A 21353-nucleotide genomic window follows, 5' to 3' on the forward strand; every position below is an offset into this window, starting at 1 on the left:
AAACCTTTTTAAAAGAAAGTGGCTGGAAGTTTAGGTTTTCTGTCTGTAGCCTCATCTTAATTATAAAAGTTTAGCATTTATGTAACTTCAAAAAAATAGTATTAATGGATTCACTTCCAGAAGAGGTACCATTTTCTTTCTTGAAATCAAAACATTTGGGGAAGATGAATTCTCCCATACAGAAATAACAGTTTTTTTAATTATTGATGTAGCTTGATGTAAAAAATTGATTTTTCTTAAACATCAAAGCTTATTTATAAGAGAGTCATCTGTTGAGAACTTGAGGACAAAGCTCTCGAAGATAATCTAACAATTGAAAACAAATTTGAGAAGCTGCAAAGTTTGGCTGCAAGGAAAATAGTATCCTGTTTCCAGTGTTAAAGGATCTAATGCAGTTTTTTTTTTCTTCTATATAAACTGGAACTTTTTAGCTGAAGCATTTGAAGTTCTTATTGAGCTAACAAGTTACTCTGGAAATCTTTTCCTAATAGAGTAAGAAATTTTTTAAAAGCCCAACTCCAGGGGGCGTCTTGTTGGCTCAGTCAGTAGATTCTTGGTCTCAGGGTTGTGAGTTTGAGCCCCATGTGAGGTGTAGAGATTACTTAAAAAAATAAAACTTTAAAACAAAGAACCTCAACTCCAACTTCACTTTAAAAATTACGAAACTGGCCCTAAAGACCATCTTTACACCCAGGATGTAAAGGTCATCCCATGTTATTTGTACATTGTTTATCATAAACTTAATAATTGAACAACACCAAAAATATTAAGCCTTAATTTGCTTATTTCTCAAAAGAAGAGGCAGTAACACTTTTCAGATCCTGACAGTTCTACTCCTGAAATGAATATGACCAGCATTTTTTTGAAAATCATGATGTAAAAAAATAGAGGTCTGTACCACTGTAAGAGGGGGAATTCCTAGGGGGAAAAAAAAAAAAAAGAGTTCTGCTAAAAGAAGGGAACTTAGAGAATAGAGCAAAAGGTAACAGTCTAAATTAATAGTAATTTGCTCCCAATTTTCGTACGTATTTACATCCTTACCACTTAAGTATTACAGACAGATCTAGAATTTGTTCACAAGTGAATTAATTATTTCAGAAGTCGAATAACTAGGTTCTAGCTGGTTGTAATGAATAATAAATGGAAACTAGTGAATTCTAGACTCCTTTTTAAGTCAGAGTCAGATGGTAATCTAGATAGAAAGGAGATTAATGGCCCAGATTTCCGTAGAAGGGTATTGACTACTGAACTGTCTTCACACTTCCTCTAAACTTTATCCTTTGGCACAAGGTTCCTTGATTTTTCAGTTGCGATTTAATTTCTACTTAATTTCTTTTTTAATTTAATAGTTAACATTTCTGTGTGAAAGTGAAATTGGGAAAAATTAAGAGAAATCCTAAAAACTATTTTGTTTTAAGCGAAATGAGGGCTTAAAACTTGCAACTTGCTCCCCATTTGAAATCTGGCCTGCCGTGGTGCTTTGCGAACTTTTGGTTGTGATTTACTCTGTCATTTATAAATTATGGCAAACATGCTGGAGCCAAACCTGCCATTAAATAAATTTTTACAGAATTCTCTATATTCGTTTATTTCACTAATCATTGACCTTCTGTGCAGCACCGACTAATTTTGTGCTGTTTCCTTTATTTAAATTGGTCCTAATTTCTCTTTTTACTTCTGTCCTTTCTTCCCTCATGATAGCTTCTCTTGCCTCTTGCTGCAAGAATGTCTGAGGAGTCTTACTTTGAATCTAAGACAGAGGAGTCAAACAGTGCAGAGATGTCATGTCAGATCACAGCAGCAAGTAACGGGGAGGGCCATGGCATGAACCAAAGTCTGCAGGCCATGATGCTGATGGGCTTTGGGGATATCTTCTCAATGAACAAAGCAGGAGCTGTGCTGCATTCTGGGATGCAGATAAACATGCAAGCCAAGCAGAATTCTTCCAAAACCACATCTAAGAGAAAGGGGAAGAAGGTCAACATGGCCCTGGGGTTCAGTGATTTTGACTTGTCAGAAGGTGACGATGATGATGACGATGATGAAGGTGATGAGGAGGATAATGACATGGATAATAATAGTGAATGAAAGCAGAAAGCAAAGTAAGAAAATTGAAAAATGTTCGGCAAAACAAAAGAAACTTGCTACTCAGTCTGTATGAAAACCAGTAAGGAGGTAGAAAACTAAGCACGGAATTTTTAGGCCAATCACATTTCTATAACAGTCATTTCTGTAATGATTTTACTTTTTTTTCCCTGCTTACAGAAAAATGAGGTTGGGGGATGGGGGTGGGGGGTAAGGTTAAGCCAGAAAGGTATATTTAATGAGTCAGCAAATGTGGTGCCTGATTATAGAAATTTGTGACTCTTTTATACAATACAGTATTTTTCACAACTAATTACATTCTGGCTTTTTTTTTTTAAGCAAATACTTTATACTTTGATTTGACTTCATTTATTTAATTGCTTAAGAAAACTTACATTTTGAAAAAGCCCTCTTAACTCCTAATTCTTCTTTGACACTGATTTTCTTGTAACACACTACATTTCTTTTTCTTCTGGCAATACACAGTCCTGTCAGAAATAATTGAGAGTGACTACAAAATCCAACAATACAAAAATTGAGATGAAAGGCGGCTATCACAAATACTTCAGAAATACCTAAATGCCAAGAATTTTCAACACTTAATAGCACAACTACTCACAGTAAAACCTGAGAGACGTTCTTAATAGCGCACTAGAAGAAGAAACACTCTAATTTGAAACCAACAGCAGATGCTGCAGGCTTTCATACCTGTGCTAGCCCTGGAACAGCACACTGTCATCTGAGGTGTAGTTTTATAAAAGAAGGATATGGTCTTAAAGGGAAACTTACAGGCGGGGCCGCTCAAGTGCTGATACGGACCCGCTCCTGCGCTGCCAGGAAGGGCGTATGCATGTTTGTTTTCCAGAGGGGCCTGAGAACCCTGCGTTCTAAATACATGTAGAGATGTTTTAAAGAGGGGATTAACTATTGTAAAAGGAAAAGCAAAGATAAATTTTACTGAGACAGGCGTGGAGGATGATGGGTCCTTTTTATATCAAATCCAGCCTCCCAGGGAGTGTGCGTTTTGTTTTTTTAACCTGGATTCAGCCACTGGTGACAAACGGAAGTGAATGTAGGTGCTGTCTGAAAACGTAGTTCACCAGAGGGATACTCTCGGAATGTTAATCACGTTTGTCAAAGCTATAAAACTAGAAAACACTGTTTGAAAAAACAAACTACCAAGCATTTGGAGTCCTATATATACAAAAAAGGCAAAAGAACAAAAAACTTTTTTCAGCCTGTTTTGGTAGTTCTTTTAAGGGGGAATTTAAGAAGAGATATCGTCATGGATATTATCTAATACCATTTCCAAGTATACTCAATCAGGAAAAGCCTCTGGAAATTTGAAGCATGACAGGCTTTTAATCCCCATTAACAGCTGAAAAATGTCACAAAATGATCAGTACACTGTGCCAGCTTTATTTGGAGAAAAATAACTATTAAAATGTACTGGATGTGAAATGTAGAACAGTCTATATACCATGGCGATAAAGAGAAGGATCTGTAGTCTACTTATGATTCAAAACTGCTCTGTAATCTGTTAAAAATTATTTAACCTCTGTGTGTCTGTCTGCTCATTTTTGCCATGGGAATGATAACCGTACCCACACTTCAAAGGATTAATTTAAAGATTAAATGAAATAATACATGCAAAGCACTTAACACAGAACCAGGCCCGTGGTCAGTTAACTTTAGCAACTCTTAATTATGCCAGTGAATAAATAAATGGTTACGGTAACCTGGAAAACTAAACTACCAACTTCAAGTAATATTGATTCAGTAGTAGGAGATGAAAGTTAAATAGCTTCCAGGAAAGATGAAGAGAACATTCTTAGAACATAAACTATATAAACAAATTGAGCCTGATGTTCTTTGAAGACTACATACCTGAGGCATCTGCAGGCCCTGCTACCATCCACAGACTAAGGAAGAACAAAGAATAGGTAAAGCCTTCCCCTTGGAAGACGGGTTCCCTGCATAGCCAGTCAGGTACACCTTCTGTCCACGCAGACATTCACAGACGCACACGCACTGCTACACAGTGCTGGCAGCAAGCAGGCACAAACCTAAACAGGTGTCTGTCTGTGCTCAGACACAGAGCAGCACTCCTTGACTCGAGCTGAGCCCCTCAAGCTGAACATCTGGGAACCAAGCAAAGGAGTGTTTTTCAACTTGTGACTTCCCAGCATGCCCTGAGGGCACTGTAGTCCAGCAACCTGAAGGAGAGAGCCGAGGAGGAAGTAGTTTAAAAGCCTCTTGCACGTCTTTCTAGGGCAAGATAAAGTCATTCATTCCACACTCATTGAGCCCCTTCTCTGGCCAGGGACTGTTCTAGGGACCAGCGAGAGGGAGACCCTGTGCTCATGCAGCACACCTGCTAGCGAGCAGAGATCCTGACAGTAAACAAAACAAATGGGTTCTAGGGTACGTAAACGCTTGAGAAGTGCATGCTGAGAAACGGAGCAGGGAAAGAGATGACGCAGAGAGAGGCATGTTGCGGATTTTCAGGTGTGGTTGGACAAGGCCTTGCTGATCAGGGAATCTCTGCAGGCTAATTTTGGGATCTGTGCACTTTGTGTAAGAATGTAAACCCTGCGTCTCATTCAAGAATCCTCATCAACAAATTGAGGGCAGGATAAACAGAATGAAACTGAAAAAAAAATTAGAAATTTTTCCTAATTTATATATAAATGTATTATAATTACACATAAAGTTTGGGCGCATTAATAGAAGTGGCCAAATAGGGCAGAAAGAGAAAGGTAATAGGACTCTACTCAGACATGGGTTTACCGTTACTTAGGAAACATTTCTAATCTCTCCACTACTGTCCTCTTCCTTGCCAGTGTCCAGGGAACAGTGGAACCTATGAAAGCCTCGGTGATAAGCATGAACTTGTTCTCCACCTGTAACTGTATTTTATTATAGGTAATTATCATACAGCGTAACTTTACTTTCTGTTCCAAATAAGTGCCTTTGTAGGCACTTTTTTGAACATCCCTAAAATCTGAATCATATAAAGAAAATTTTAAAGTGGTCTCACTCTATCTGTGAAGATTATTTAGAAGACTTTAGACCCTCTTATTTTATTACGTTTAAAAGGAACTCTCCATTACATAGAACTTCTAATGATGTTAATTGTGCGGCTTCTAATTCACTTTTCAGATCAGTTTTTCAAATGGCAAATTATTGATGTTGGATTTATTTCCAATTACTTGACCTACAAAAGTGTACAGTTATAAAGAGAATTATTAAACACTAAGAAATGTAAAGATTCAGCATGATAACTGAAACTCTAAATTGTAATAATTTTCAGAGTCATACAACTGAAAATATAATTACTCTTTTTCATCTCTTTCTCAGTATTTGTAAAGTTGATCATCTAGAATTTGATGATCCTCTACCAGCCATTCTCATCTGGGCACCTAATGGTGTTTGATGGGGCTAGAGCATATTTTGGGTTGTCACAGTGACTGAGGTGTATTTAACGCCCAGTGCCAAAAAATGGCAACATCCTTCATACCAGGCACATCCCCCCCAATAAAGAATTCCATACACCAATAGCACTGCCCCTTCACCCTTTGAGAAACTTGTTAAACCTGGCACTTTTAGAGCTCTGTATCAAACTTTTCTCCCCCCAACAAAATTGCTCAAGTCAAAAGATGCATTTTCAAAATTACAACTACTATACAATCTGCATTTTATAGGTTTGTAGCACTTATCTTAAATCCACTTGTGGAGATGGTTTCTTTCCCCTTAAGAATGCTGGTGGAAACTTTATAAAACAGAATTTACCTGGGGTGGGGGTGGGGGTGGGTGTCACTCTATTACACTAATTCCAAAATAAATAAAAAAGGAAAACATTACTGAGGAAGCTACAGTTCTGCAAAACAGCCAGGTTAATTTAAAAGGGCTTGTGTGTGTGTGTGTGTGTGTGTGTGTGTGTGTTTTAAGTAAAATCACATTTTAATATTTTACATTAATAGCCAATGGGAAGAGTTGAAGGCACAAAGGACACTTGTTCGGGATGCTCTGGAAATGTTGAGGGCCAGTGCTTCGCCAGTGATTTTTAACATGCAGCAAATCTGTTAGATTTTAACACCAGCTGAGGTATTCAAAATTGATTCCCATTAAAATCAAGGAATCAGAGGTAAGATGTGGAAGAGATCCAGAATGACTTCTCCTGGCACTATGATGTACATACCTTTAGTTTTCAGAGTTTTCACTGGAGTAGGAAGAATTTCATGAAAGACCATTGTAAAAGCTATTTGGAGTTAAATATCAAGACTTTTTGGGTTTTTGGCACACTAGACTGGTTGCAGCCTTTCAAAACTAGCACAGTCTCACTATACCACATATATGAGAGGGCATCATTTTTCTATAATCAGGTACCTTTTGCTGCTTTTGAGTAAGACTTTTTCCTGTTTAGACTTTAAGCGTTGCCATAAAGAACAATCTGTTCTGTTCTTTTGATCGTGGCCCAGCCTGATAGCTGTAGCATTTCTGTGATGAAAAAGGAGTGTGTACCAGGAAATCTGAAGGGCAAGGCATGTTCCCTTAGGCTTCAATTTAGTTGCAAGCTCTTGCCTATGAGGAGCTTTCTGGCATGTGATTACTGACTTTAAAACGAGCGTTTCAAGCACCTACATTAATTATTTTATATTGTGTGCAGAACAGTTTATCTTTTAACGTCAGATACAATACACTGCACATATTGCTTTTGCACTTTTAAAAATTTTGTACTAAATAATAGGAAATATTTATATTCTTTGAGTGTGAGCTTTGAATAGATGGCATTATCACTTTTTTTTTTTAACAAAACCTTTTTCTCAATGATTCTGTTGCAATGTTATTCTGAGCAAATCCTATGCCAAATATCTTGTATAATGTTTGTATGGAAGATTACATTTCACTCGTGTGTGGTAAGACTACTCAGTTACTGATTTCATAGTTGGAATTTGATATTCCAGCACAAGTCCACAATGTATTCAGATCCAAGTTGGTGTCATACATTTCATTTTGATGTGAACTTTTCTTTGCTTTATTCTTTGTTTTAAGACTCCATTTTGCAATAAACGTTTTGACAGTAAATCCCTTTGTTATGTGTTGCTGTGTATACCAGATCTTTGTTAGATGGGATTCCCAACATCCTCGGAAGGAATCACCGTCACACGCATGCACATGAATGTGAGCTTTTCTCTCCTGAAATCAGTTGAGTGGAAATAATGAATCTGTAAAGTGATGGGGCAGTCAGTCACGATGGGGATTTTTTTTTTATCCCCCAAATAACGAAAGGCTTAGAACTCACGCTATAGCAGATACACTGCCATGCTAAGAAGGTACAGAAAGCATAAAGGAAATGGTAAACCACTATATGGCTGGAGATCATTAACTCTTACCCCCATCTTGGCAAATTCAAACCGTCTTGAAGCAGCATCTGGCTCCAGCTTTCCTATCACTGATCTCGGCAAGCCTTGTGCAAGAATCCTGCTGGAGTGATTATCACACTGAATCTGTGCCTTTCCCTTGGCGTCCTCTTGATGAGCCACTCTAGGAGGGCGAGAGAACTCTTCCCCTCTCCTTTTGACCTGAAAACCAAATATAATGGGTTTTGATTAGTTGTTTCATTTACAACCGTTATTCAGGAAATCCTTAACAATTTTGTTTAGCACGACATTTGGGAATTGTATAAAAATTGAAACTCCGCATATCCCCCCACCACTCCCTATAGAGGCCAGCCCTGATGCAGGGAGAGAGTTCTGTAAACTCAGTCTGTTGTCCCTTGAAGTCATCAAAAAAGTTCCTTATTTCACATTTGTTTCCGTGATGGGGAAAGGGAATGACATGTTTCTGCAGCTGTATTCAGCTGCCCTGAGAAGAAATAAGATGTCCTGTATTTTCTTTGATCAAATTCAGTTTTAGATTTTCTTCCTCAAGTCATTTTCCTTTCTGCATTACTGAAGCAGGTGAGTGCATGTGATGATTCCGACATATATCCAGTGTTTCAGGGGAGGAGAGGGGCAATCCTGGGAACTGGGGCACGTGGGGGTAGTGGAGTAGCTACACACCACTAGTGACTTATGCCCTTACAACTTAGCTAGAATATTCAAACTTAGCTAGAATATTAAAACATTCAAATATATTGTAACTTACGTAATCTGCTTGGCTCCCTCGAGATTTTTAACCATCGCCAGAGAGAATTTAAGCATTTTAAGCAAAGATGTTAAGCGTTTCCCCTTTATCCTCCAACATACACACGCTGCATCCAGTGCGGCACACGGGCTATGCCCTCCTTCCTTCCTGTCCCCAACACTAGTGCCAGTGTTTGACCTTCCTGCTTCTCAACTAGAATCACATCTCTGTTCCTGTGCCCTGTAGTACCCAGCTGAAGCCACCATGCCTTCTGTCCCCATCTTAGTGTATGCAGCCCTCCCTTTTCCAGGTATACCTGCACTCATGGAGTCCTGTATCAGAGGATTTGGCATTTTAGTAAATGCACCTGGCAGTTGGATTCATTCAACAAAATGGTTCAATAAAAATTTACCAAGTATTGTATGCCAGGCACTCTGCTAGGCACTGAGTATGCCAACATGAAGGTAACCTTGAACTCCTTCATCTATAATCCATATCTGTTTCACCCCCAATTAAACTAAAAGTTCCTTAAAGGGAGGAGCATACCTTTCCTAATAGTGTTTTGAGCATGTGAGTTCAAAATATTTGCAGATTAGAAACTCTAATTTCTAAAAAACTGATTTTTACTCTAATAGTAAAAGCAACCAAATTCAACTTTTATGCAATTCATTCATCAGAAAAATATTATATGTAACAAAGGTTGAAAGACACTTTGCCCATATGTGCCCATACACCCACGCCTTACGACCGATCTAACCATCCCGGCAAGTTAAGTTAGTTACAGCTAATGGCTATGGCAAACTCTAATTCAAGACACAGGACTCACAATTTTTCTTCAAATTATGTAGCCATTTATCACTTAGTCTATGGCTGTGGACATATATTGAAGCAAGTAGCTCTCTGGCTTGGAAAAAGATGGCAGGCCCAAGTCCTTCTGCAAGGTCCTTCATGTGTACGCCCGAACAGGAGAGAGATTAGTTGTTTTCATTAGAGCAAACTCTGCCACGTGGGTTTCTTGGGACAACAGTTCCGGTTTCACTTGTCCTCCTTCATCCATGGGTCCTAATATTTGCTTTTAAAAATATAATGCAAGGGAGTCATTTGGCTAACCACTTAGAAATTCTCCTGTAAGCAGCAGCCTATAGGGATGCCTGGCTGGCTCAGTTCATAGAGCAGGCAATTCCTAATCTCGGGATTGTGTGTTTGAGCCCCATGCTGGGTACAGAGATTACTTAAAAAAAAAAAAAAAAAAAAAAAAGTCTGAAAAATGGCAGCAATAGCAGCAGCATACAGGTCATCTGATTACCAAAGGGTTGCTGCAGAGTTTTCATGAATAATCAAATGATCCTCATGCTGACTGAGAATTCCAAGGGAGCCTCTGGTATCTGGCAAATGTCAGAAGCTCCTCAACTGTCAAGCCGTGTTGTGGGAGGGAAGTCCACTCTTGGTGTGCCAAGTACCGAGAGAGGACAATCTCAAGATCTACAGCCCCTGCTGCAACAGCTCACCAAGTGCAGTGAATTGTTACTGAGAAGCTGGTGCCCGGGAGTGGCTTCTGTGGGTAAATGCCTGGAGCACTGAGAAACTGCTCTCGAGGTCAGGAGAACTGCTTGCCATTCAACCTACCCTGCCAAGGAAGAAACCAAGCCAGAACAGCGGCCGAAAGCTAAAATAGGGAGACAAAGGATGAACCAAAAAGACAGTGATGATATTACTTTTGTTTTTCACTGCGTTCATATTTCCCATGCAGCTGCTGCCTTCCTTTGAGATTGGCTCATGGACGGAAGATGACGTGGTAAGTTGCTTCTGTGAACGCCTCCTTTGACCAGGGCAGGTATTTCAGACATTTGTCCGTAAGTTACAGCTGCAGCTGGAGGGGTCTGGGCCTTAGGAAAGTCTAAGTAGGAGAAGTTGACAAATTCCTTGTTTTTCTATTTTTAATGCAGTCATGATTTAAAATAAGGCCTCAAGAGCAAAGCAAGTAACTCTTCAAATCTTACAAGAGGATTCCACCTCCCTATTTGCTCTGAAAGGTATTCCAGAATACTATAATGAATACCAATGGCAAAGTTAAAGGAGTGATCCAGGATACCCAATGAACAAATGTGAAAAAAGTTTGATCTTAGATTTCCCTAAGATACCAGGGATGGACTGGAACCACAGTGGAGAAAGATCTGGTAAAGGCAGCTCTAGGCTGGGATTCCGCTGATCTGGGTTTCCTTCCTACCTTAGGCCTGTTTGAAAGCGACAGGTTCCTCTTTCCTCCGGCCTTTCCCAGGGGGACTGGACGCAAGCCCCCAGACATTCTCTGCAGCTGCAGCCAGAGGATGGGGACAGATTATTTAAATCCCGAGGAAGTTCTATACCTTACACTTGGGTGGAGACCCTCAGGAACAATCCTCTTTAGCCTGTTGCATCTCTGTATCTGTTTCTTTAGTGAAAAGTCTGGAGAATTCTTGATCAGAGACCTCAGGGGTTTATACTTGTCCAGGTCTATTTTACAGGCCCAAGGCATCATTAAATGAAAAAGAAAAACAGCTGTAATGCCAGCCTTAGCAAGCCCTCACCCCAGGGAACAGACCAAATGCCACTACTCATGACTAGAAACTCTTGGGAAGGTCTGTTTACCTAACACAACCTGGTTTCTGGACTGGGGCATCTTCCTCCCTGCCCACCATATTCTGGTGAAGTAAAACTGCTTTCAACATTGGCTCACCTCTTTGGCTTCTATAGGGTGAGGAAACTTGGCACCACTTGCCTCTACTTCTTCCCATTCACTGGGCCTTGTCGTTGGTAATGTTCCCACTAGCCCTGCTTATTAACAAGGAAAAAGAACTTTGGATCTATTCATGGGCCTGGATATAATCCCTTTATCCCCAGCTGGAAAGTTGGCCCATCTCATTTGAGAAGAAATTTTTAAAAAAGCACTGAGCTCTAACAGTTATTTTTAGCCTTTGCTCTGAGGTCGAGTGGTTTTCAAGCCATGTAAACAAAATCCCAGGGTCAAGGGCTCCCCAGAGACTTGCTAGGACCAGGTCTGGACTCCCTTCTGTCTATGTGAGGGGCTACCAGTAAACATGTGCCAAGTGATATTCAAGGCCTGAGGGTCACAGGGTCCAACTTCATTCTATACAGGAAGCTCTGTGCTTTAACTGGTCTTGGGCCGCAGAGCTACTTCCTGACCAGGACTACGCCATGGCACTTTCTGCCTACTTCTCTGTCCACTGCTGTGTGTTCCCTGCTCCTCGTACAATTCCTGGGTAAATCAGTGCCCCTCAGCAACCCCAGGGACCACCAGCACATAAAAAGAAAAGTCATTATAAGAATCTTCTTGAAGGATTTTTTAAATCTCCCAAATAAAGCAGAAAACCAACATTTCCTCAAGTATGCCAAGATGTCCACTGGGACGGGTACCTCCAATTTGAAAGCCTGACGTTTTAAATCCAGAAAGAGAGTGTCTTTATTTTTACCTTGGTGGTTGAACCAAAACTTACATCGCAAAACTATAGATATTTTAATCTACTGAAAAGTGTGTTTTACTGTGAAGTCAGGCCACTGACCGTGTGTGAATCTTCAAAACCATATATGTCCTCTCTTTCACAGTATTTTTGGGTTCAGCAGCTCGTCAGAAAAGGCAAGTGGAATAACTTACCTTCTTAATTCATGCAGTTAACTTTGCTCGGGACATGGTTTCATCTCATTTTGTTCTGCCTTCTCTCATCCCTTCCTTCAGGGGACTCTTCTGCAGAGATGAGCATATACGCAAGTTTGTTTAAGGAAAACAACATTACAGGAAAGCGACTCCTTCTTCTGGAGGAAGAGGACTTGAAAGACATGGGCATTGTCTCCAAGGGGCACATCATCCACCTGAAGGTACCTCAGAGAGGGAGGAGAGTCGGTCGACAGTCTTTACTGAGCACCTACTATGTACTGAGCACCTACTGTGTAGCAGACCATGTGTCGTGTCAGAGGCTAAGGATACACACCCAAATGTGCTGGCTGTTACAGTGCTGAAATACTTCCATACCAGCTGATAATCAGCCTCTGTCCCCAAGAGACCCCCACTCCCTCCCTCATAATCCACCGGCAAAACGGTTCATACCCGGCACAGCAGATGTCACCTAGATACACCCGAACGTCACTCCATGCCCTCAGGGAGTCCCCAGTCTAGTGGAGAAGACAGGGATCGATCGTGCAATGGTGATAAGAAAACAGCTGTAGGAAACGCCACAAAGGACCAGTGAGGCTGAGGTGAGGAAAGTCTTTTGCAGAGAAGTTGTGAAGGAGCTGAGAGCTTAAAGACAAGCAGGGGTGAACCGGGGGCAGGGGACACAGGGAAGGAAGTGTTCCGGAAGGGAAGGCACTGCCGGTGGCACGGCTGCAGGGTGAGGCCCCAGAGACACCGCCCTGCGGTGCCTGCGGACACGCCGTCCACCCAGAAGACCGGCGGTGACTCTCTTAAAGGCCGGAGAGGCTGGCTACCCATTAGGAGTCCCTAAGGATGCCGAGCACGTCCACAGACTGAGTGAAAGCTAAGCCACTGTGGTACCTAACGTCATGGGAACATGGGTTCAGTTTGCGGCGTTTGTAATCTCGGCCTGGAACGGACACGCCACGTGTGTGTGCTAGTCCTTCATTTCTCAGGAAATCCTAACATGTCCCCCTGGACTGAAGTGCTGCACACTTGCAAAGCTAAACCTGTTTTTGTTGCTGGGTTTTTTTTTTTGTTTTTTGGGGTTTGGGGTTTTTTTTTTGGTAGTTTTAGCAAGCAGATCTGTTTCTTTGTTTTGTCGTGTTTTTTTAGTTACCCAAACCAAATAATTGCTGGCATCTGTGTGGACACTGTTATTAGAGATCTGTTAAGAGCGATCTTAGGATGAAATCAGTTTGTTCCCCAAACCTCCTCAACCCCAGTGTGGGTGGATGGAGGGGTAAGCATAGGTTAGAAAGAAGAGAAGTCAAAGAAGGAAAGGTAGGAAACAGCTTCCTGGCCAAACCCCATCTCACAAAGTCTCTCTTAACCTGTCAACTGCTTTTCCCTTTACTTCACTTAAAGCCACTGATGTGGCTTTTTTCCTTTGGAAGGAGATCCCCTCTGAGGTCCAAAGAGAACCCATCTACTTCCGTTCTGCGGGCCCTGGGCCCATGCAAGGTCTGTGCTTACAGGCCCTGAGCACCTGTTGAATGATGGCTTAGCCTTTACCTCATCATCGTCTCCCTCTTCGAATATGGGCGGGAAACCTCATTCATAAACACACATCTCAGAGGCTGGCAAGTGATTTAATCTCAACCTTTGGTTGTGGGCATGTCCATCCCGAAAAGCTAAGCTGGCTCAGATGGGCTGCAATGGGAAAAATTATTTTCTCTGGTGCAGAGAAGTTTCAAGGCTCCAACAGAGCAATGTGGTAAATCCTGTCCTATTTGGTGGATGACAAGATGCTCCCACCCCCCTTCCCCTCTGCTGTCTTTGAAAAAGGACCAACATCCTTTAAGGAGCCATCAGGAGGAAAGAGGGTGGCAAGCTCTAAATCACAGAGCCGTAGTGACTTAAAACCACCCGAGCGGGTCTAGGAGACAGTGCGCCCTCCGTGCTGGTTGGTATCATTAGGGCCAGCAACGTCCAAACTTAGTATTGTTCAACAAAGTCAGTGAATGCTACTACCTGCAAGAGTGGGCCTGTGCAGATGCAAAGAAGAATCCTGGCCTTGAGGAGTGTACGCCCCAGAGAAGAGAGAAAGCGTGTACATGCAGCTTCTCATGACAAAGAGTCCTGGCAGTTGGGAGGAAAGGAGCCATTCACTACCTCTGCTTGGGAGAGGCCGTGGAGGGGGCGGCGAGAGGGAAAACCTAGCGTGACCGCAAAACCATCATGCGGAGTGAAAGAAGCCAGAGCCAAAAGGTCACCTAGTGTATGATTCCATTTATGTGAAATATCCCAAAAAATATGTAAATCCATACAGACAGAAAACAGGTTAGTGCTTGTCAGGGGCTGGGAATGTCAGGAGTGACTGCTACTAGGCACTGGGTCCCCAGATGTTCTGGAACTAGACAGAAGTAGTGGCTATACATGCTGTGAAGGTACTAAACGCCACAGATTCAGTACTTTATAATGGTTAGTTTCATGAGAGTGAATTTCACCTCAATAAATAAATAAAAAGAAGGAAAGTACAGTGGCTCGTACATGCCTGACCACGAACAGTCTTCCAGTGGGGAAGCTCTCTCTGTTTGATAGACGATGTGCCTTCAAAAAGGATGCATGTGGCAAGGAGACGTCCTAGGAGCAGAGCCAGGAGGAAAAGAAGAGAATGGTGTTACAGAAGCCAAAGGTTAAAAAGGTTTATAAAAACAGAGTCTAATGCTGCAGAGAAGCCATGAAACCCCTGCATGGAGGAAAAGCCCTCACGGGAAGCAGCTGGCTGGGGTGGGGTCAGTGCATTGTCCTCTGCTTGTGAAGCAGAGTGTCTGCCCTGAGCTCCAAAAGAGGGAGCAGACGGGTATTGGGGGGACCCAAGAGTTCGCCTGAAACTCCTGGATGAGAATGCATATGCGCATAGAGACAGTTCCCAGAGAGGGGAGCCTCAACTGTCAGGTGTATGGATGGCCCACCTAACTGCCAAGGCTGTGCCTAGGTTACTGATCACTCATGGGGGGCTCAGCCAACACGTGACACTCTAACTCAGCTGGGGCGTGGGTATTTCTGACAAACAAGCCTTTATGACAGAGAAGGATTAAGAAAACGATGACGGAGGTGTGTTCTGGGAGGTGCCGCATATACTCGTGGGGATATGAGGATAAATAACGCTTTGAGCTGGGCTTCTGGGGATAGGATACCAGATGAATACCTCCAGACTAAAGGAGCCTTCCTGGTACTTGTCAGGCGTGTTACACACACGCGCACGCAGACACACACACACACACACACACACACACACACACACGTCAATACGAATATGCCCTCAATTCTCTGCTCTGTCAACAAGGAAAGAACGATCATCGCTGTGTACTTTCTCAAAGAGACTCTCAACCCTTAAATGGTAGGTCATGAAACTAAACAGTTTTTCTACCTACCCCTCTGCCACTTTGTTGTCCCTTTAAACCTGTCTCAGCATCCTTCTCCTCCGTGCCTGGAAGCCCTCACGTGGAGGGGCCATGCGGAGGGAATGGGGCTGAACATCCGTAAGTGTTCATTACATTGTCAAGTGTCAACAGCTTTCATTTCACTTTGAAAAATGCATCTAATTTTTCTCACATTGGCACTTTCTTACTCTCTACATGATACGTTCGGTTCACAGAAAAGCTGGATTATACCTGAGGAGTATAAAAAAAAATAATTTAAATGGTCCCCCTTTCCTTTAAGAGTTCTTTGTGCTTTAGTGGGAGTAGGGGGAGCATTGGACACATACTCATAGTAAAGCCCTTACCATGCAATAAACCTTTTAGCGAGATTTCAGCCTTAATGAAAGTCTCTGGTGATATATTCATGTTCTTTGTTGTTTTTCCCAGTTACTCAGGGTGACAACTGCATTCTGCACACTAGAACATTAACTTGTCGCTAGTATACCCTACCGGTGTTTGAAGAATGGTTTTATTTATTGTGTACTCTGAGATTTAACATCTTTAAAATATCTTCCCATTCCATTAAATAATTATGAACTACCTAGAATAGTCTGAACAATCAGTTTTATTCTCAATAGATGTTGGATATTAAGATCCCCAAGATATTTTATGGGCTACATAAATAAAGGATGCCTTTATATGTGCACAATAATTTTAATCCTCTCTTGGCACTATCTGATCATTAATAAAGTCATGTTTTGTTTTTTTTTTTTACAGTCAGCCATTGAGAAATTAACCCATGATTACCTAAACTTGTTTCACTTCCCACCACTGATTAAGGTAGGTAAGGTGTTTCTCTTACTGAGAATGTGCTACTTTATTGATGTATGCACCTGCTACATCCACACCTAAATTTGCCTATGTCGGGAACTGTTGTTTGAAGAGAACTTTATTCATTGTCTGTCTAACAAAAGGCCCTTTGAGTGAAGCTTAGGATGTGCGAACATGCTTGACTCCTGCAAGTTGAAATATTAACAGTGTATTCGTGATAAGGACAACACATGTCACCTTAGGGACTCAGGGATGTTAAGAACTAATGTTGTAGGTTCGTACAATGGCCTCCCACCTGTCTCCTGAGACCTTTGTCCAACATATAAGTCACTAAAGGACTTCACATAGTAGGTATGTGGGTTATCTGTCACTTGCATTACGGGGAGGGGGTAGGAGATGTCTTGTTTGAAAAGCATGCTATTATATTTGATACATTATTTTGAATACAGTCTAAAGGTATATGGCCTATGTTTTTATAGAGTTAGTACATGTTTGCAGTTAATACACAGAACTCTTCTCATTCACTAACTATGGTTTTCCATCTCTGAACTCCAGAAGGTTCATTTTGCTCCTTTTCTTGGCCCTTCACCCTCATCTGTTCTAGCAAGTACACAGCTCTGCTTTGGGAATTGCTTGTAAATATCGCGAGTGTTATGAACTCTCAGAGTGAAGTCCACCTTATAGCGGACCTCCAGGTGCTAAGTGCATTGCTGGGGTAAAACTGTACAATGCAAGATGCATTGTGAAACCTGTAAGGCGGTGACATTCAACTTGTTGTGCATGAGACAAATCATGTGGAAATGTTCTCAAAGGCTTAACATGTCACTTCTCTTGCTTTAAAGAACTGTACTTTGTAGCTTGATCCAAAGAACCAAACGTTAAACAATAAGTTAGAATAGAATCACTAGTACTGAGAAATCATCTCTTTTATATGAGAAATAAAAACAAAGACACTACTTACTATATAGAATAAATGGTGCTTGTTTTTCTGTTTTAGGACTCAGTAGATGAACCTAAAGAAAATGAGGAAAAAATAGTGAACCTTGAACTTGTGTTTGGTTTTCACTTGAAACCAGGAACTGGCCCACAGGTAAATCACATTTTAAATCTTTTGGATAAATTTCGATCAAATTTGCTATTTTTCTCTTGGAACTCTGTGATTTCATACACCTCCCCCATTTCCCCAACCAGCTGATAACTCGGTTATGAGTAAGGTGTACGGGCTTTGAAAAACAGAATTTAGTTGAAGGGCTGCCAGGTGCACCTGGATGGCTCAGTCAGTTGAGCGTCCAACTTTGGGTAATGATCTCACAATTCGTGAGTTTGAGCCCCACATCGGCTGGCTTGCTGTCAGCACAGAGCTTGCTTCCAAACTTCTGTCCCCCCCCCCCCCGCCCCTCCTCAACTCTTTCTCTCCCTCCCTCTCTCTCTCAAAAATAAACAAAAAAAATTTTTGAAGAGAAAAGAAAAGAAAAGAAAAGAAAAGAAAAGAAAAGAAAAGAAAAGAAAAGAAAAGAAAAGAAAAAGAAAAGAAAAAGGCTGCCAGCTACCTATGTGATCCGGTCTTGGAATCTTACTCTCTTGTTCAGCTGAAGAGTCCTGTGTGAGACCACCCGAACCCCAGGGAAACTCACAGCAAAGCATGGGGCGGGGGGATGCCAATGCGATTGTTGATGTTGCTGGACATTGAGCATCCCCTCTTCCTGTTTCTGTTATAACACTGAGAGTAAAACCACATCGAGAGTAGAACTGTAGGTGATATGGAAACCCAAAATATCAGCTCTAAATAGGGCAGAACAGCATTTGACCAACACATATTCAATCAGGCTTTCACTAGATGTTAATTTTAGAGTGTGGCAAAATTATTTGACCCAGGTGGCATATGAACTAGAATCACAATAGGTTTGTGTTACTTTGGATTGCCATAAATAGGCAGTAATGATAACTTATATTAATTGTACACTTACTGTGTTCCAGGCACACAGTACTGAGGTGTAGATGCTATTTCCCCCTACTTTACAAATGAGGAAACTGGGGCTCTGAAAAGGTTAAATAACCTCCCCAAGGGCTACCTGGCTAGCCAGTGGAGAGATGAGGCTTCAATGCAGGCCTCTCTGATCCCAGAACCAAGCTCTTACTTACGGCACCATGTGTACCTTTCTTTGGAGGCAGCAGCCAAGAGACCTTGTGAATATGGCTCCTTGCAACCCACAGCCAGTCACTCTGGTAGCGCTAGCGTAGGCTCAGCTAGCCTGTGGCCTATCCCAAATTACGCCATGTGCACCCCGGGCCATTCATGGAACCAGTGTTTGGGAGTGACTGACAATGGTTTTGAGGGGGTGAAGTCTTCAAAAATACACTTTCTAGACACCTGACAGTGTCCTGCCTACACCACTACTGATCTATCTGTGCTTTTGCTGAAAAAAGCAGCAGCAGCTGGTTGAGTGAAAGCTGCTCTGACTCCAGGTTTCTCCTCATCGAACACTTTCCTTTTTTCCCGGGATGGGTCACGGGCTAGTCATTCCTGTTGTTAGAAGCAGCTACAGAAAGAGGGGCAGCAGAGTAAGATCCTCTCTGTCCAACAACCACCAGGCGCCCTTCTAGCCCGGAGATTCTGTAGCTGTGGGCGCTCCCAAGTCCGTGTGATGGTAAACAAATTACATAATTTGCCCTCTTTGACATCTCGACTTCATGGCACTTAGTACTCTTTGTTTAAACGATTTTATGGCTTGTAGGTGGAAAAAGAAGAGGGATGAATTTTTTGTGGGGGGACACTTGTCAAAATTAGTCCCCACCAAGAAAATAGCTTACAATTAACAAAGACATGACTTGTTAATGGGGAAAACTAAAAAATATCTTTTGTAAAAATTTAGAAGGTATAAATGATACTGGAGACCAAATACAGTGGTCTGCTTTTGTCCACAATTGTGTAGACTTCTCGAACCACAGGTTTTCATAAGGCCGAAAGTCACTGCAGCTTTTGACAGCCTGTTGATCCTTGGTCATGCCTACAGTCATAATTTCAACCATGCATTCAGCGGACATTTCCTGAGGACCTGGCTCTATGCTAGAAGGTCAGCATATAAAATCAAAAAGTATAGTCCCCAGCTTGAAAGGAAGCCATTGCTGACTAGAAGAAATAGACAAGATCAGTGAATGGTTTTAGTAGAGAATGACGTGCTTTTTTTCTCTTTTTAACAACATCGAGCACCTCATTCAATGGAAGCACACAGGCTATGCGTTGAAAGCAGACGCATAAAGGGGTCAGAGAGGATCTTAAGGTCTTTTGGGTAGAAGTGATGCTTCAACTTTTAAAATTTTAATCCTAGGGGCGTCTGAGCGGCTCAGTCGGTTAAGTGTACGACTTCGGCTCAGGTCATGATCTCACGGTTCGTGGGTTCGAGCCCCGCGTCGGGCTCTGTGCTAACAGCTAGCTCAGAGCCTGGAGCCTGCTTCACATTCTGTGTCTCCCTCTCTCTGACCCTCCCCTTCTCACANAGAAGCCATTGCTGACTAGAAGAAAGATAAGATCAGTGAATGGTTTTAGTAGAGAATGACGTGCTTTTTTTCTCTTTTTAACAACATCGAGCACCTCATTCAATGGAAGCACACAGGCTATGCGTTGAAAGCAGACGCATAAAGGGGTCAGAGAGGATCTTAAGGTCTTTTGGGTAGAAGTGATGCTTCAACTTTTAAAATTTTAATCCTAGGGGCGTCTGAGCGGCTCAGTCGGTTAAGTGTACGACTTCGGCTCAGGTCATGATCTCACGGTTCGTGGGTTCGAGCCCCGCGTCGGGCTCTGTGCTAACAGCTAGCTCAGAGCCTGGAGCCTGCTTCACATTCTGTGTCTCCCTCTCTCTGACCCTCCCCTTCTCACACACTCACTCTCTCTCTCAGAAATAAATTAAAAAAAACATTAAAAAAAATTAAAAAAAAATTTTAAGCCTAAAATTTTAAAACCATTAGGAATTATTAGGTAGGGAAAAGACATGAAAGGCAAAAGGAATAGCTAGCATATGCAAAAGCTCAGAAGCATGAAGCCAGGAAGGCACAGGGAGCTCTTCTTTAGGCTAATTTCTATGGGACCACACAACTCACCTCAAGCATCACTGCCTCTGGCACTTAGCATGATGAGCAGGGGGCCTAGTGTGGTGAGAACTAAGGCCAGAACAGTGGCTGGCGACCAGAAAAAGAACAATCTTAGGTGCTAAACTAAGGAGTTTGAAGAGTTTTAGGCAGGGAGTAGATAGGATCAGATTTATGTTTTTTTTAATTTATTATTTATTTTTTATGTTTTTATTCTCTTTTTGAGAGAGAGAGACAGAGTGCGATCAGGGAAGGGGCAGAGAGAGAGAGGGAGACACAGAATCTGAAGCAGGCTCCAGGTTCTGAGCTGTCAGCACAGCACCTGACATGGGGCTCAAACCCATGAACCATGAGATCATGACCTGAACTGAAGTCGGATGCTCAACCAACTGAGCTACCCAGGTGCCCCAGATTTATGTTTTTAAAAGGTCTCCCAGGGGCACCTGGCTGGCTCAGTTAGTACAGCCTACGACTCTTGATCTTGGAGTCATGAGTCCAAGCCCCGTGTTGTGTGTCGAGATTACCTAAAAATATTTTTAAAAAATTTTTAAAAAAGCAAATAAATAAAATCTCTCTCAAAAGCACAGGGAAGGTGCACTGGAAAAGGACCGGGCTAAAGTGAGAAAGACCCACCCGCGGGCAATGGGGACAACCAGGCTAAAGGGGACAAGGAGAGGAGGCTCTGGCAGTGCCATGGAAACCAGGCGTCCAAGGACCTGGACAGGGAACCGATGAGACTAGGTCACCAGCTGGAAATGGCGTCAGGGTAGGAGAGGAGCCAGGATGTTGCCGGGTTTCTAGTGGGCAGCTGGGCAGATGATGTTATGACATAACAGATCAAAAGTGACATGTACAATGAGGATGTCACACCATGGTGTTTAAAAGTATAGAGAAGTGACTGGCGGGCTCTGTGCTGTGTGTAGAGTCTGCTTAAGATCCTCTCTCTGTCCCTCTAGCCCTCTTTCTAGCTCAGGCGCGCACTCCCACTCTCTCCCTCTGAAATAAAAAATTAAAAGAAATTTTTTAGTTAATAAAAGAAGTGACTGGAATGTAGAACGTTAACCAGGAAAAGCTTTTTTGGAAGGGGTGAGTTTTGAAACAAGGTTCGAAGAGGTTCATGGTCATTTGCAAGTAATGTCCTTAATATAATGTTTAAAAGCTTATAC

The 21353-nt window shown here is 42.1% G+C and overlaps 1 protein-coding gene across 2 annotated transcripts in view; it reads left to right on the plus strand.

Annotated features, from left to right (window-relative positions):
- Positions 1–21353, plus strand: part of MAP3K20 (mitogen-activated protein kinase kinase kinase 20) — a 177979-nt gene that overhangs the window by 130107 nt on the left and 26519 nt on the right. Inside the window, exons 12-16 of one of the 2 annotated variants that reach the window (XM_077751112.1) lie at positions 9965–10009; positions 11818–11848; positions 11948–12087; positions 16048–16110; positions 17099–17191. In XM_077751112.1, coding sequence (XP_077607238.1) covers positions 9965–10009; positions 11818–11848; positions 11948–12087; positions 16048–16110; positions 17099–17191 — 372 coding nt within the window. Of the gene's footprint in view, positions 1–1701; positions 7174–9964; positions 10010–11817; positions 11849–11947; positions 12088–16047; positions 16111–17098; positions 17192–21353 lie in introns of those variants that run through there. The other variant, XM_077751113.1, reaches the window with a different exon arrangement.

The sequence above is a fragment of the Crocuta crocuta genome, unplaced genomic scaffold (genome assembly GCF_008692635.1).
Source record: "Crocuta crocuta isolate KB4526 unplaced genomic scaffold, BGI_CrCroc_1.0 scaffold219, whole genome shotgun sequence".
In the NCBI taxonomy this organism is placed as follows: domain Eukaryota; kingdom Metazoa; phylum Chordata; class Mammalia; order Carnivora; family Hyaenidae; genus Crocuta; species Crocuta crocuta.